General features: G+C 36.7%; 1 protein-coding gene and 1 pseudogene across 3 annotated transcripts; both read left to right on the top strand.

The window, feature by feature from the left end:
- The first annotated feature begins 1,018 nt into the window (after positions 1 to 1,018).
- LOC141840357 (exocyst complex component SEC3A-like) lies at positions 1,019 to 11,639 on the top strand. 3 transcript variants are annotated; one of them, XM_074728324.1, is made up of 25 exons: positions 1,019 to 1,199; positions 1,706 to 1,779; positions 2,374 to 2,454; positions 2,542 to 2,609; positions 2,703 to 2,805; positions 3,533 to 3,678; positions 3,959 to 4,076; positions 4,627 to 4,731; positions 4,939 to 5,040; positions 5,146 to 5,283; positions 5,720 to 5,848; positions 5,917 to 5,997; positions 6,073 to 6,147; positions 6,305 to 6,478; positions 6,564 to 6,669; positions 6,764 to 6,846; positions 7,341 to 7,511; positions 7,595 to 7,671; positions 8,597 to 8,678; positions 8,765 to 8,862; positions 8,981 to 9,089; positions 9,217 to 9,285; positions 10,778 to 10,843; positions 10,923 to 11,012; positions 11,529 to 11,639. In XM_074728324.1, the coding sequence occupies exons 1-25, from the start codon at positions 1,019 to 1,021 to the stop codon at positions 11,637 to 11,639; spliced, it is 2,637 nt and encodes an 878-aa protein (XP_074584425.1). The 3 variants fall into 3 exon arrangements, with proteins under 3 accessions (XP_074584425.1, XP_074584426.1, XP_074584424.1); XM_074728325.1 differs by having other exon boundaries at positions 6,564 to 6,663; positions 6,788 to 6,846; XM_074728323.1 differs by having other exon boundaries at positions 6,564 to 6,647; positions 6,739 to 6,846.
- Positions 11,640 to 13,696: 2,057 nt separating this feature from the next.
- On the top strand, positions 13,697 to 14,691 carry LOC141837083 (arogenate dehydrogenase 2, chloroplastic-like; annotated as a pseudogene).
- The last annotated feature ends 8 nt before the right edge of the window (positions 14,692 to 14,699 follow it).

A 14,699-nucleotide genomic window follows, 5' to 3' on the forward strand; every position in this document is an offset into this window, starting at 1 on the left:
GTGTTGCTTTTTGCGGACTCTATATATTAATGTCGTCCTTTCATGCATGACCAATGGCAATTTCATCGAAGTTGATCGTAGCAAAGCCCAGTGACAATCGTCGCCTTCTTTTTGTCCTAAACACCTTATTTAAAAGATTTATCTTTTGTTCTCCGGCCACTAGTTTATTAATAGGCAGCAAATCTAAAAAGGATAAAACTTTACTTTGATGGGAGTTCCAATATGACGGTGGACGCTAGACGCGCGTGATATATGTCTATGGGTCGGCAAACTCATGCAATTCAATCTAAATTAAATCAATTTGTTAACACCCATTGGGAAATGAAATCTTAAAAAAGTATAGTTTAATTTTGGGGACATTTCAACAAAAAAAAAAATCTTCTCACAAAATATATAGTGTAAATTTATTGTTGAAAATTGAAGCCTTAATTATATTACTAAGAACGTACGTAATTTTATTGTGTTTGGCGACGAAATCTTACTAAAGAATGGAATAATTCAATAAAAGGGTGGATTTAATATTAGACACTGTTATACTCTTTAGCTTTGCAATTTTACAGCTGCGGAATTCTAGTTTCTTAATAGCAGTTTCCATATTTTTTGGAAAATTGCAATTTTCCGTTTTTCTTTTTCTATATTTAATCTAAAAATAGTTACAATGCTATATATTCAAAGTATATATCGACATTAATTGTAGAATATCATAGCTTTACCGTAAGGTTCATCACAACGTGAAGACTATTGTCATGCAGCACTTAGCTTGATAAAACTATGTATTTATATATACATATATTGTAATTAATTTCATGAGCCCATGCAAATTCACCTCGCTATTTTGAGGATATCCATCAACACGAATAATTAGGAACATCAAAAAACTCACGGATCCAGATTTATCTCCGAGCTCTCTTTCCCCACTTTGGATCTCTTCCATCACAAGGCAGGCGCTGCAGGGTATCACAATTAGGTCGTTAGACGAGAAGCGAAGAGCGAGGAAGGTGACCGATTGATAGGTCCCATGGCCAGATCGAGCGCCGATGACTTCGAGCTGAGGCGAGCATGTGAGGTGGCCATCGACGCTGCCATCACCAAGCAGAAGGTGGTGCTGTCGATCCGCGTCGCCAAGAGTCGTGGCGTCTGGGGCAAGGGCGGCAAACTGGGGCGACAGATGGCCAAACCCAGAGTCCTTGCCCTCACCAGTACGTCTCCGATCCTAGCTCTCCTAATGTTATATTGGAAAATAATTCAAATATTTTTTTACGATTGCTGAACCATTACCAATTTACCATACACCTAAGTCTTAGTTAACTCTGCTGGATTTTTTATTTTTTCACAAATTCAATCAGCTTAATTAGCTTAAACAATCCGAATGAATTTAAGTACGTACTTGCTAAAACTATAGGCATGTCTTATTGTTCTAGGTTCTGCAATATGTTATTGATCTTTTATAAATATTTTATAGTTTCTTTGAGATGTAACATTACATCTTGAACGAACTAAACGGAGAAAAAAAACGCCATAGATAGTCGTTGTACGCAGACATGCCATTTTATACTTGTATGACTTTTAAAGCACCTGATATTGATATGTATATACAAATAAAAGGACAACAAAACTAATAAAAATAATTGAAGTATGCAGGATAAGATTTTTTTAAGATGGTATTCGTAGGAAAATATACATTCACATTTGTCTAATCATGCAGCCAAAACAAAAGGTCCAAAAATCAAGGCTTTTCTTCGTGTTTTGAAAGAATCAGGAGCAGGAGGAGTACTTGAGGTATCTTAAAATGACATGCTTATGAATATGTATAAAATAATTTTATCCCTCGAAATGTCTAGTTAATAATAATACTTTTATTTTTTTTAATAATAATGCTTATGAATATGTATAAAATAATTTTGTCTCTTGAAATATCTAGTTAATAATAATACTTTTATTTTTTTTAATAATAATGCTTATGTATATGTACAAATTAAATAATTTTCTCTCTTTAAATGTCTAGTTAATAATAATACTTAAGTTCTCCATTAATTCTAAACATCTAACTTATTTTTGTCATTTGAAAATTTGCTTATAAGGTTCATGCTATTTAGAAGGATTGTTTTTATCTTCTTGTACTGAAAACCTTAAAACTTCTTTCAAAATCAAGTTATTATTATTATTTTTACATTCTCCAAAGTTCTCATTGTAAGATGTTCGATTGCTAATGCTATCTTTTCTTAAATTGAACAAAGTGATGTTTACAACTACAACAACAACAACAACCAAGCCTTATCTCACTAAGTGGGGTCGGCTAAAAGTGATGTTTACAACTGTTACACCAAAATTGCTGACGCACTCTCATTCTCACAACCTCTAGTAATTTTGTAGCCTGCAAAAATTTACAAATTGAAACATCTTTCAAAAGTGGAAGTCATGCAAAATGATCCAAGTGGTTGCACATTCATGCTGGTACTTTCGTATCTTTTCTCCCTTGGAATTCTACTGAGTCTTTTGCTGAATCTTGTCATTCATTTCCTTGTACCACATTTTCTTTAGGGATTTGATAATCTTAGAAGCCAAAGTGTTGCTCCTCCTCAGTGGACAATGAGAAACAAAGGTGACAGGTGATTGCCTCCAAACTACTCTGTGTCAAAGATGGATACAAGGATATATATGCTTTATAAAGAATGCTCTTATTTATTGATTTCTTCTTGCAGGAACCGCATACTTCTATGCATTTTAAACATGAACAAGGAGATATTGGGACGTCTTCCAAAAGTTGTTGGGATAGACATAGTGGAGATGGCTCTCTGGGCAAAGGTGTACCTCTTAATTTGTCTCGTGCCCATCTGACAATTATATATATATATATACATATGAATATGTGAACGTCTATGCATGTGGTTCATTAACTACTTGGTAGGCCTATACCACACTGTGAAAATACTTAATGACAGTTACCCCGTACAAGACTTGTTTATCAACATAATCAGTCCAAACCTCTGACATGTTAGATTTAAATGAAAATTATCATAATATTATTATCTTAAGACATGCAGGAAGAATAAAACTAATAGGTTTTATTATTATCTTAAGATTTATAGTGTTCTTTATATATGCAACTGTACCATGTTGCAAATTCAAAACTAAATATTAGATTAGGAATTAGGATAGTATTTATCAAAAAGAGGAACAAGCTTCGATTCGAATTGTAACTACTTTGGCAATGTATCTTACTCATCCTTTTCTAACCATCTTCCATTTCCTGAGCTTGAAACTGTTGTTGTCATACAATCGTTAGAGCTTTAAATTTCAATGTTTCTTCAGTTGAAGTTGCACAAATCCTACTTCTCTCTCTCCCCTTTTTATCTGCAGTTCAGTGCACAAAGATTTTCAACAGCCATTCTGCTTATTTTATTCAGTGCATATGATTGGTGAACACGGGTTTGGATATAGGCATTGGATGTTCAATACCTGTACATTGTCTACTGTGTATGTAAACCAAAGCCAAAAAAAATCAGAAAATAAGTTGTGTATTTTGCTACAGGAAAATAATACTGCAGTAAGCAGTCAAGTGATTATTCATGGTGGGCAAGATGCATCTGGTTTGATTCAAGGTCACTCACAAGTTACTGTCGAAAGAGATCTTGTTTCACAAGCTGAAGAAGAGGACATGGAAGCTCTCCTTGGCACGTATGTTACTTGATTATGTTTGAATTATCATGTAAAAGTCATGCCTATCATGCAGGTATGCATCTTTGATACTTCAATGATGCTTTTTTGTTGCTCAGTGAAACAGAGCATTTAATCTGATGAGTTTTATTTTTCTTTTCAAATTAACCTTCAGGTGTTTGTTTTCCAATATATATATGATCTGTACCTCCTTTCTTTTGATATTTTTTTTACTTGCCGTATTATTCCCTCTAATATTCATACTTACGCCATGATTCATACACAAGATATTCTGATGAAGGTATGTTATGGGAATTGGTGAAGCAGAAGCATTTTCAGAAAGGTTAAAGAGGGAACTTCTGGCTTTAGAAGCAGCAAATGTTCATGCACTTGTTGAATGTGAATCCATAATAGAGGAGGTATTGCTGGTCTTGATATTCTATAATTCAATTTTATACGCTGAGTTACCAGCAAGGTCTCTCTAACTTTAGATATCAGTTTGTTGAAAGCGTTATTGTCTGACCTAGGTCCTTTCCTTTCCTGTAAGCTCATGCTTTTGGGAAGTGATCATTTGGTCAGTTTCTATTTATTTTTTATTAAAAAATAATATGTCCAGTTATGTCAGTTCATATATTGGGTTGACCCAGCTCAGGTACGGGATATGGTCGGTTAATCAACTTTAATAAATTTTATTCATGTTCATTACCAGGACTACTTCAATATGATAGGCAAAATCTTTACTTTCTTCTCGTGATAATGATGTAATGATAAGGGTTTACGGGAAATCCTAGTTAGCTATCAAAGAAATCGTTTGCAAAAATGTAAAAGTAAGAACAGATCCTGAATAGATTGGATTGGATATGTAATAGTGTAAAATTCAATATCTCAATATATATATGTATGAATGTGATTTGCTTCCATGTAGCTTAAGGAACAGGTTGCTTATAACCAGTTTATTAAACTTCACAGGTATTGCAAGGATTAGAAGCTGCCAGCACATGCGTGGAAGATATGGATGAGTGGCTTGGCATTTTTAATGTGAAACTTCGGCATATGCGAGAGGATATTGAATCAGTAAGCAGAACATGATGAATACTTAGTTTCCATTATCTAATCTGTCCTACACTTAAGTGGGAACAACTTAGGCAGAATATTTAGCAAGTAAATTTCTTCTTTTTTTTTTTAAAATTATGCAAGCTATAATTGCATGTCGATATGTGTATCTTCATTTTCCTGCATTCCTAACTGTTAGACTTGCATATTTTTCTTTCCGCCTTCAAGATTGAATCTCGTAATAATAAGTTGGAGTTGCAATCCGTGAGCAACAAGGCTCTCATTGAGGAACTTGATAAACTACTCGAACGCTTTCAAATCCCTGAAGAGGTATGTAGAATTACACAAAATAGTGAATTCAAATTTAGACATATGTATTCTCTTAATTCGTTGTTTGAAGTTTTCTGTATTAATTAATATTGGTTGCGCTGGCAGTATGAGGCATGTCTCACAGGAGATTACTTCGATGAGGCTAACGTGCATAAAAACGTTGAGGTTTGTGAATGGCTAACTGGTGCCTTGCACAATCTCGAAGCGTCAAATTTGGATCCCTGCTATGCAAGAATGAGAGGTGTATGTTCTTCAATCTTTTTATGTGTTACTAACCCTCCTCCTAGACTTGCTTTCCAGGAGGCCGTTGTTGTGGGGCCACCCACAGTAAGTAATGATGAGCTATTAGAAGTTTATTGAGTTTATGTCAATTTAGTTAGTCAAGATTCAAAATGCTTGTCTATAAACAAAATACACAAAAATGTAGGACATTGCTAAATTTATTTTACAATTTTATATTCTAGTCCCATATATTTATTCTTTCACTACCTTATCTCATATATTTATTCTTCAACTATTTTTTTATTGTTTTATTTATTTTCTTTTTTAAGATCGTTCTTCACTGGTTCAAATTCAAAAAATTTATATTTTTTCCCCTATAATTATATGTTTTTCATGTAGGATAATCTTCTTTGGCATGCCAATTCATTCTTGTTCTTCAATTACTTTTTCTATGCAGATCAAGGAAAAACGTGCAGAACTTGTCTTATTAAAATGCACATTTGTTTGCCGAGCATCAGAGTTTTTGCGAAATTACTTTCCAAGTTTGGTGGATCAGATGATGAATGACAAGAGCTTATTTTCTCAGGTGTTCTAGTCGCCAATTTTTCCAAAAAAAATTATTTGTGAAGTTTAGACTGACCTATTAGCATGCAGCGTGGACAACTGAAGAGACCTGACCATGCAGACCTTAGGTATAAATGCAGGACATATGCAAGACTTCTGATGCATATAAAGGTTTGTCTAGTACTATTATCTTGGATTCACTAATGGTATGCTCATGACTATTTTACCCTGTTTGAAACTTCCTAGACGCTTGACAAAAATTGCTTGGCCCCTTTGAGAAAAGCTTTCTGTCATTCTCTAAATCTGTTGCTTCGTCGAGAGGTCAGTGATTTAAGATTGTGCTAGTCATTACTGTGATTGTTTTGGTAAACACATTATATATGATCTGTCATGTCGCTGATGATTACCTTGCCATGCCGAGCTTGTGTTAGTTTAAATGAAGATTATGTATATGAAATTAAAATTCATACTATTATAGGCACGCGAATTTGCTAATGAACTTCGTGGTTCTACTAAAGTAGCAAATACTAAACCAATACTTTGGCTCGAGGGTCCGATATCTGCATGTCAGGGAGCCAATGCAGATTCTTCTTCAGTTTCTGAAGCATACTCCAAGATGTTGACATTTTTCATTCCTCTTCTTGTGGATGAGGTTCTTTTTTTCATTGATTCTTGCATCTTACTTTATAATTAAGTCTATACGAACTAATAACTCTTTACTTTTTTTCTTTTACTAGAGTGCTTTTTTCGCTCATTTTATGTGCTTTGATGTTGCGGCACTTGCTTCTGATACCACAACCAGCTCTACCCAGCCAATGATGGTTCCTCAAGGAAATTATATTAATTTATTTCTCACCTTGTTTTTGTCCTCTTAAGTAAAATCTTCATAGACAAATTCTTCTCTGGGAATAGTTTATAGTTTTTCTTCAACTTACACAATTTTCAAATTCTTCAGGCAATGCTGCTGCTGAGCTCGCAATTCTAAATGAATGCCTAAAAGAACTGCTTACTGGGCTTGAGGTATTTTCTGTCTCATCCTCCATCAGCAGGGAAAAACACGTTCACCAAAAAACATCACATGAACAACACGAATGATCATTGTCTTAAAAAGTGTCACATGCTGCCACATGTGCTCTTCTCATGTGCTCATATATACTTATGTGGTAATGTAGTACTTGATCACGCGTGTATACCATATGGTCACATTTACATATGCAGTTGCATATCACTTTCATAGATTAAGCTAGTTTGTTAGTTCATTGGACCTTTATATCCAAAGAATAAATGGATGAGATGGAGATGATCAATTTGGTTTTGCCTAGTTTAATACCAAGCATAAGTAATCAGTAATACTGCAGGGCAAAGAAACAGATGCCTTGGTTTAAAATGTGTACTGAAGGTATATAGCTTGTAGGTTAATCTAGATGTGATAAGGACCTATTGTTTCTAAAGTTCCTTTCACCTTCCAGATTGGGAAAAAGCAAGACTAACATTTTGCAATCTTCGTACTTCAGGAGGATTTTTATTCAATAGTGGATTGGGCGTACAAAATTGATCCATTATGCTGCATAACGATGCATGGGATTACAGAACGGTATCTTTCGGCCGACAAGGCTGATACTTCTGGGTTTGTGCACCTGCTGCTTGATGACTTGGAAACAAGGATCTCAATGCTGTTCAGCAGGGTGTGTTATGCACTAAATTGTCATTGTGCTTGTCATGTTGTATAATGTTTGGTAAACATCTTGAACTCTTGTTTTTTTTATAGTTTGTTGATGATGCTTGTTATTCAGTGGAGAAATATGAACGTGGACGACAAACAGGAGTTCTCCCTTGCATCCAAAGGTAAGCTTTCCTTTCAGTTTACACTAACATAGTCTAATCAATGTTGGATCCTCTGAAAGCAACCTACCTTTTGTTTACTTCCATTGTGCCCTGAGCAATATATGTTGAATTTCTTTTCAACCTTTGACCCTCTACATTTTAGATTGAAAATTAAGGGGTTAGGGTTAAAGGACCGTTCTAGTCTCCGATCAATATTGATACTGTATTGGTATTGATAAATATATTATGCCACTTGTGCCAAATGTAGTTTCAGACCGACACAATATGAGATACAAAGATTCATTCCCCATTAGCTATCCTTCAATTTCATTTGCTTATCATGGGAGGAGATTAAATGCCATAAAAAGAGAGAGGAGAAAAAGGAGGAAAGAATCAATTTGACACTAACAACAGTATTTAACTATAAAATGTCTTGAAAATTATTTAATGAAGGTCTTATAAAATTATAAATATGTTCTTACTAGGATGGTTTAGGAATCAATGCTTGCTCATGATTACTTTTTTGATAATTTATTGTTTCAATTTTTAATTCAATCGACTTTTCTAGTCTTAGATTTGGACATACAAGTCTTATATTTGAAGATAGAAAACCTGAGCAGAAAGAATTGTAGGATTAAAACTGTCGAATTAATCTTCGAACATGTTGAAGTGCATCGAGTATCATATCATACCAAACAACAATTAGTTGGGGACATGCTTACACATTTAGTTACACAGCTCGGTCATTATCTTGTGATTATACTTATTTACTTGTGTTAGAATGCTAATAATTCTCTGATACAACTTTGTGTGCATTATCTTAGCAACTTGTTGATTTATTGAACATATAATTTGCCAGGTGATCTTGAATAACTTGTTTCATTTGATTGAAAATGCTTTCTGGTAGTAACAAAAAAGAAACACAAAAATCACTTTTTCAACTTAGGTTTGCAATTCTCGCATCACGCATGGAACAATACACCCAAGGCCAGTCAAGGGATTTGGTCGATCAAGCTTACACTAAAATTGTAAGATGTTCAATACTCTCGACTTGTGTAATTCTCAATTTTTGTTTAAGTTGCAATCACAGACATTTATCTTTTCTCATGATTAGGTTAGCATCATGTTTGTGGCATTGGAGAAGGCTGCGCAAGTTGACCCCAAGTATTCTGATATTGTTCTTCTAGAAAACTATGCGGCTTTCCAGAACAGGTGAGCAGGTTGATCAAACACTGTTACAGGCTTTTCCTATGCATTTTTTTATCATTAGATATTCTATCTGGTGAATCACGTGCCAAATTTTTACACTGTTCTATAACTTCATATGCAGTTTGTATGACTTAGCCAATGTTGTACCAACGCTAGCAAAGTTCTATCACCAAGCTAGTGAATCATATGAGCAGGCTTGCCTTCGTCATGTTAGCATGGTCATTTACATAGTGAGTATGCCAAATATATTTCATTTGTGCCATTACTTGTTGGCAATAAATGGGAATCTTCTCAAGGTCTGAACTGAAAGTCATTTTCTGAAATAGCAATCATATTTATTGAAATATATCTTTTCAGCATTTTGAAAAACTATTCCAGTTTGCCCGCAGAATTGAGGAATTGATGCACACCATTCCGCCTGAGGAGGTCAGTAGTGCTTGCAACTTCATAGTCAAATGCCTTCGATCAGCATCAATTACGTCAAATCTCTTGGACTCTTGTGAATGTTGGTTTTTGAAAGGGATTTCATCTAAAACTCCATGATCCTTGTTACCCTCTAGTCTCGTGTCCTAAAGGGACGTTAGAAGGTATAAAAGGGATATTTATAAGCAACTTTTTCCTTGCAACATGGTACATGAGGTAGGTATGCGTCGTATAGTTGTATTAGCCAATTACACGCACTCACTGCTTTAGGTTGGGCATCGTCGACATGACTTATCCGAAATAGAAAGCATGGAGACATATGTTGCCTGAGATTTTGAATTCGAGTCCTCTTAGCAACATGTACCTGTTGACTGAGATATTGTTTTGGCAGTGAAATTTTTTATCAATATAGTAGTACCGTATCTCAAAAAATCCCTTAGGAGGTTTTCTGACTATGGGGTCATTTCGGCGATGGAGCCGGCCACTATAAAAAATTTACCCAAGACAAAAGTCGAAGTGACTTATCTCAAGTGGTAAGCATGGAGACATGTGTTGCATGAGGTTCTGGGTTCGAGTCCCTTTAGCAACATGTATCTATTGACTGAGTTGGTTATGACGGAGCGGAGTTGTAGAAGAGGACAAGAATTCGAATCTCGGGGCATAACTGAGTTAGTTATGACGGAGTAGAGTAGACGAGACAAATCCTCACGTGTGTGACAAAGAATTTCTTTACAAAATAATTTTGCAAATCCTTTTTATTTGGAAAAGTATATATTTTTTTTTCTTTGAAAGAGCCTTTTTATTTTTTTTTTTATTTTTGTTGGCCAAATTGTTTGAATCGGTTTTGTTGGATGAATTCGTCGGTCACATCAATCTTGTTGGAAGAATTTGCCGATTGAATGCATCTTGTGCTCTCTGTCTCAGTTTTATGTCTATCGACCGTTGAAGTCTGCCTGTCTCCTTTCTTGAGGCTTTCACAAAGGGATAGTGCATCTTCATCTATGTCTTGAGTGCACATGTGAAGAGTTAGTTGATTGTTGGATCATAGGGGAGACTTGCCGAATCTTGTGCACCAGTGGGAACCAATATTCCTCTAAAACGAATCAGCTCGTCGGTGCTTCATCTAGTTAATATTTTTCTTTTTTTTCTTTTTTTGCTATGCTTGCAGTTGTCAGGTTCCAGTGCATTAGTTTTTTCTTATATGGATTTTGAGCTTTTATGTTAAAGCCAGCTCCACTTCGGTATTTTATTGCAAATTCATAGCAGTTAGTACTTGAGAGTTATTGCTTGTACACTCTGAACTTCAGATTATTTCTGATTCATCTTATCAACAAGTACCTTATATAACTTTCTGCAAGTTTTTGTTTCCAGTGTCAGTTTACCTTTTTTTTTCCTTTCATTTTGTTTATCTTTAGCAATCAATTCATCATCCACTGCTATAGATATGGAACCCTTTTTTCTTACTTTTCTTATTTGTGTAATCATCAATGTGCAGATACCCTTCCAAATTGGAATGTCAAAAGTTGATCTTCGTAAAATGTTGAAGTCTAGCTTATCAGGGGTGGGTTAAACAACAGCAGCTTCATTTTTCCATTCTTTTCAGAGGAACTTCAACTATTCTGCCTCATTGTTTCTGACAGCTTGACAAGATCATCAATGCCATGTATCGTAAGTTACAGAAGAATATAACTGCTCAGGAGTTGTTGCCTTCTTTATGGGATAAATGCAAGGTTTGTTTTCTGTTTCATCCTCAAATGTTTGTGTGTATGTGTGTGTGTGTGTTTATAGGCCAATTTCTCTGATGGAATGAGTTCACCATGTGAAAGTTTGTGTTTTTGTTTGTCCAAATTGTTGAGTTTGGATGGAGTTTATTCAATCCCAAATGACTAGCACACTTACCTATGTGAGACCAGTGGATAGAGCATTCATACTTCAACACGACATGCAACCTGATGGCCATCATAATTGAGAGATTAAATATAGTTCTGATACCATATTGCATTCAACTCTTTTTTCTCTAAATGACTAACTTGAGAAGAAGACACCCTTTGACATATAGACATATCCACGTGGGATTAATAAACATAAAACATCCCATCTTCAATTGCTTTCTATATAGGTACATGCATGTACAATACTAAAATTGTACCATTTGAACTGGCCATCTAAAACTCCAACATGGAACCAACATTACCAATCTATATGTAAGAGCTAAAGGTTTAACAATGACTTGCTGCATATTGCAGAAGGAATTTCTTGAAAAATATGGAAGCTTCGTTCAGCTTGTCGCCAAAATATATGTCAATGAGACTGTTCCTTCTGTGGCAGAGATGAGGGATGCACTCGCTTCAACGTAAACAAATAGTTTCTCAATTCCTTCCAGCTTTTCACGTCTCATATGATCCTTTCTATTATCACATTATTATGTGTTTTTCTTTTGTCATTTTTTTGGCATTAAATGCATTATCACTCGCCGATTCTTAATTAGTTGTAGAATCATGATTAATTAGTTTGCAACAGCTGAATAGATTTATTTTATAAACCCCTTCTCATTATTTGAATAGGGGTAAACTTGTTTTGTTTGATGGTAAATTGATTCCAAGTTTTGTCTATCTCTTGAGATGATGAGTTTGTTTACAAAACATTATCGCGGATTCCTCATATTCATCTGTATCAATATTATTACATGCACTAACTTATGTGCAATGTGGTGAATCATTTCTCAATCAGATATTTTTATTTTTAAAAATAATAATTTATTATGCCAGGATATTTTTTTTAAAAAATAATAATTTTATCTGTTATATTTTGGATGATCATAGATATGTTGCTATTTTAAAACTTTGGTCTACAAATTTTCCTTTTTATTTAAAAAATGAATAACGTACGTAAGAAATGCTTTAAATTCGTAGTTTAATGGTCAAAACTTTTTAGTTTAATCTTCTCGATCTACTAATTGATGACGAGACTCCGAGGTTCAATGACCAATAACAAGGAGCCACTACACTGAGTGGATTGATTTAATGCCGGTCGTTGATGATTGCTCTTTATTACTTGACCATCGGCGGAGACCAAATCCTATTCGACCAAATCCTATTCGAGAGCCAAAAAGAATCATCCATATGAATACAAAAAAGGATTTGTGTTCAGCATTAAGCGCCCCCAAACAGACTGTTTCTGAAACTCTAGTTGACGAACAACAGTAACCTAAAGTTTGACACTGTATTAACAACTTCTATCTTGTGTCCCTAATCATAAAGATATAAAGGCAGTGGTTTCAAGAACCAGCAGGACAACTTCTCAAAATATTGAGACTTCACCCTCAAACAACTTTGTTTCTGCTTGAGATCGTCTCAGAATGAGTCATCCGACACCTCACTTATACGTTGATGGAATCATGCAGTACCTAAGGTTGACTAACTTGATCCCACATTCTCGCTCCAAGGCTTTAGGGCTTAGGGTTTTAGGGTTTAAGGTTTAGGGGTTAGGGTTTAAGGTTTAAGGTTTTAGGATTTAGGGTTTAGGGGTTAGGGTTTATGGTTTAGGGGTTAGTGTTATTGACTTGTTGGACTATATATCTCCAAGGTCAATGTGGATAGAGGTGAAGTTGGATGCTATGTATACGATGCATACGTGTTAATGCGCTAACAACCCGATGTTTATGCCGATATTCAATTAGTTGATAGCATAATATGATAGTTATATATACGCGATACACAATTGACATACGATGTCTACCACCGTAGCTAAGAACAGCTTGTTGGACTTTCTCCAAGGTTATTCTTATCTATGGTGGATATCAACCCATTGGAGAAAATTAATTATCTCCCAAATCAGAGTAAGGGCTCTCAATTTCGTAAAATGAGAATTATTTATATGTGTAAATTGTTTACAAATATATATTTCAAAACTCATCTCTCATATATATGCTCGATGTGTTTTCTTAAGTTAATCGTTTAAGAATGTCATTTTTGAATTTGTGTACGATTTTGGATACCAATAAGTTGACTGACCCTAATTTCTTGGACTGGTATAGAAATTTGAGAATCGTTCTCAAAACTGAAAAATTTGCCTATGTCCTCAACGACCTTCTTCCCGAATCCTTGACAGATGATGCAACTGATGATCAAAAGTTGACCTATCAAAAATATCTGACTGATTTTAAATTAACTAATTACATTATATTAATCTCCATGTCATCCGACCTGCAAAAATAGCATAGATGCAAACACGTCACGATGTAAGTCCATAAACACAAGATGCAAAACCCAAACGCAACATGTACCGCATAGATGCAAAAACTGAACGGACTATGCTTATTGGGCCGGTCTGGTCCGGCCCAAATACACTGGCCACCTATTATGTTCTCGCTATTTCGTTTTTCCTTACGCTGCGTCCTCAAAACCTCGCAGCGATGCTCTCCACGCCGCTGCGGTTCGCCTTTCTCTCTCCCTTCCGCCGCCGCCGCCGCCGCCGCCGTTGCGGCGGTTCCACCAAAAGCTGCCGTCCTACGGACCAAAGTCCGCTTTTTTTGCCCCCGTCGTATTTCTCCCCCCTCGATCCTGTCCTGGCTGGGGAAGCCGTTGGGGTCGTGGCGGCCCCGCGCGGGCGCTCGACGCCGCTCAGTCGTTCGATTACGAGTCCCGAGCGCTGGAAGATCTGGAGAACAGATCGCGCCTCAAAATCGCGATCGTCGGCTTCGGCAACTTCGGGCAGTTCCTGGCCCGCACATTCGCAACGCAGGGCCACGCGCTCCTTGCCCATTCTCGCTCAGACCACACCGCCGCCGCCCGATCCGTTGGTGTGGATTTCTACCGCGATCCGCATGACCTGTGCGAGCAGCATCCCGACGTGGTGGTCCTCTGTACCTCCATCCTTTCCTCGGAGGCCGTCCTCCGTTCCCTCCCCTTCCAGCGCCTGCAGCACCCTCTTCGTCGACGTGCTCTCCGTCAAGGAGTTCCCCAAGAACCTTTTCCTCAACATCCTCCTTCCGGATTTCGACATCCTATGCACGCACACCATGTTCGGCCCGGAGAGCGGCAAGAACGGCTGGGGGGGGGGGGGGGGGGGGGCCTCCCTGTCTTGTGCCGAGCACGACGAATAGAGGTTCCTCACACAGTCGGTCGACATCCTGGAGGAGCGCAAGTCTACCGATGCCGCCGCTTCCTGCAGCGACATCTTCGCCCGAGAGCCGAACTGCTAGAACGCCTCGACATCGCCTTTGACTCTGTGAAGAAGGAGCTCTTCGGTAGATTGCATGATATCCTGCGTAAGCAGCTCTTTGAGAGTGCTGGCAACAACAACAACAAGCCCGTGGACAAAGACAGTTGAAGAAATCCCTTCTTCCCCTAAGTAAGAGTGCAAATTGGTTTCGTTCTCTATCAAAATGCTTTCTTTGTGATTCTTCAGAGCTGAGT

The sequence above is a fragment of the Curcuma longa genome, chromosome 11 (genome assembly GCF_044706935.1).
Source record: "Curcuma longa cultivar G26 ecotype Majalengka, Jawa Barat chromosome 11, ITB_CL_G26_1.1, whole genome shotgun sequence".
In the NCBI taxonomy this organism is placed as follows: Eukaryota; Viridiplantae; Streptophyta; class Magnoliopsida; order Zingiberales; family Zingiberaceae; genus Curcuma; species Curcuma longa.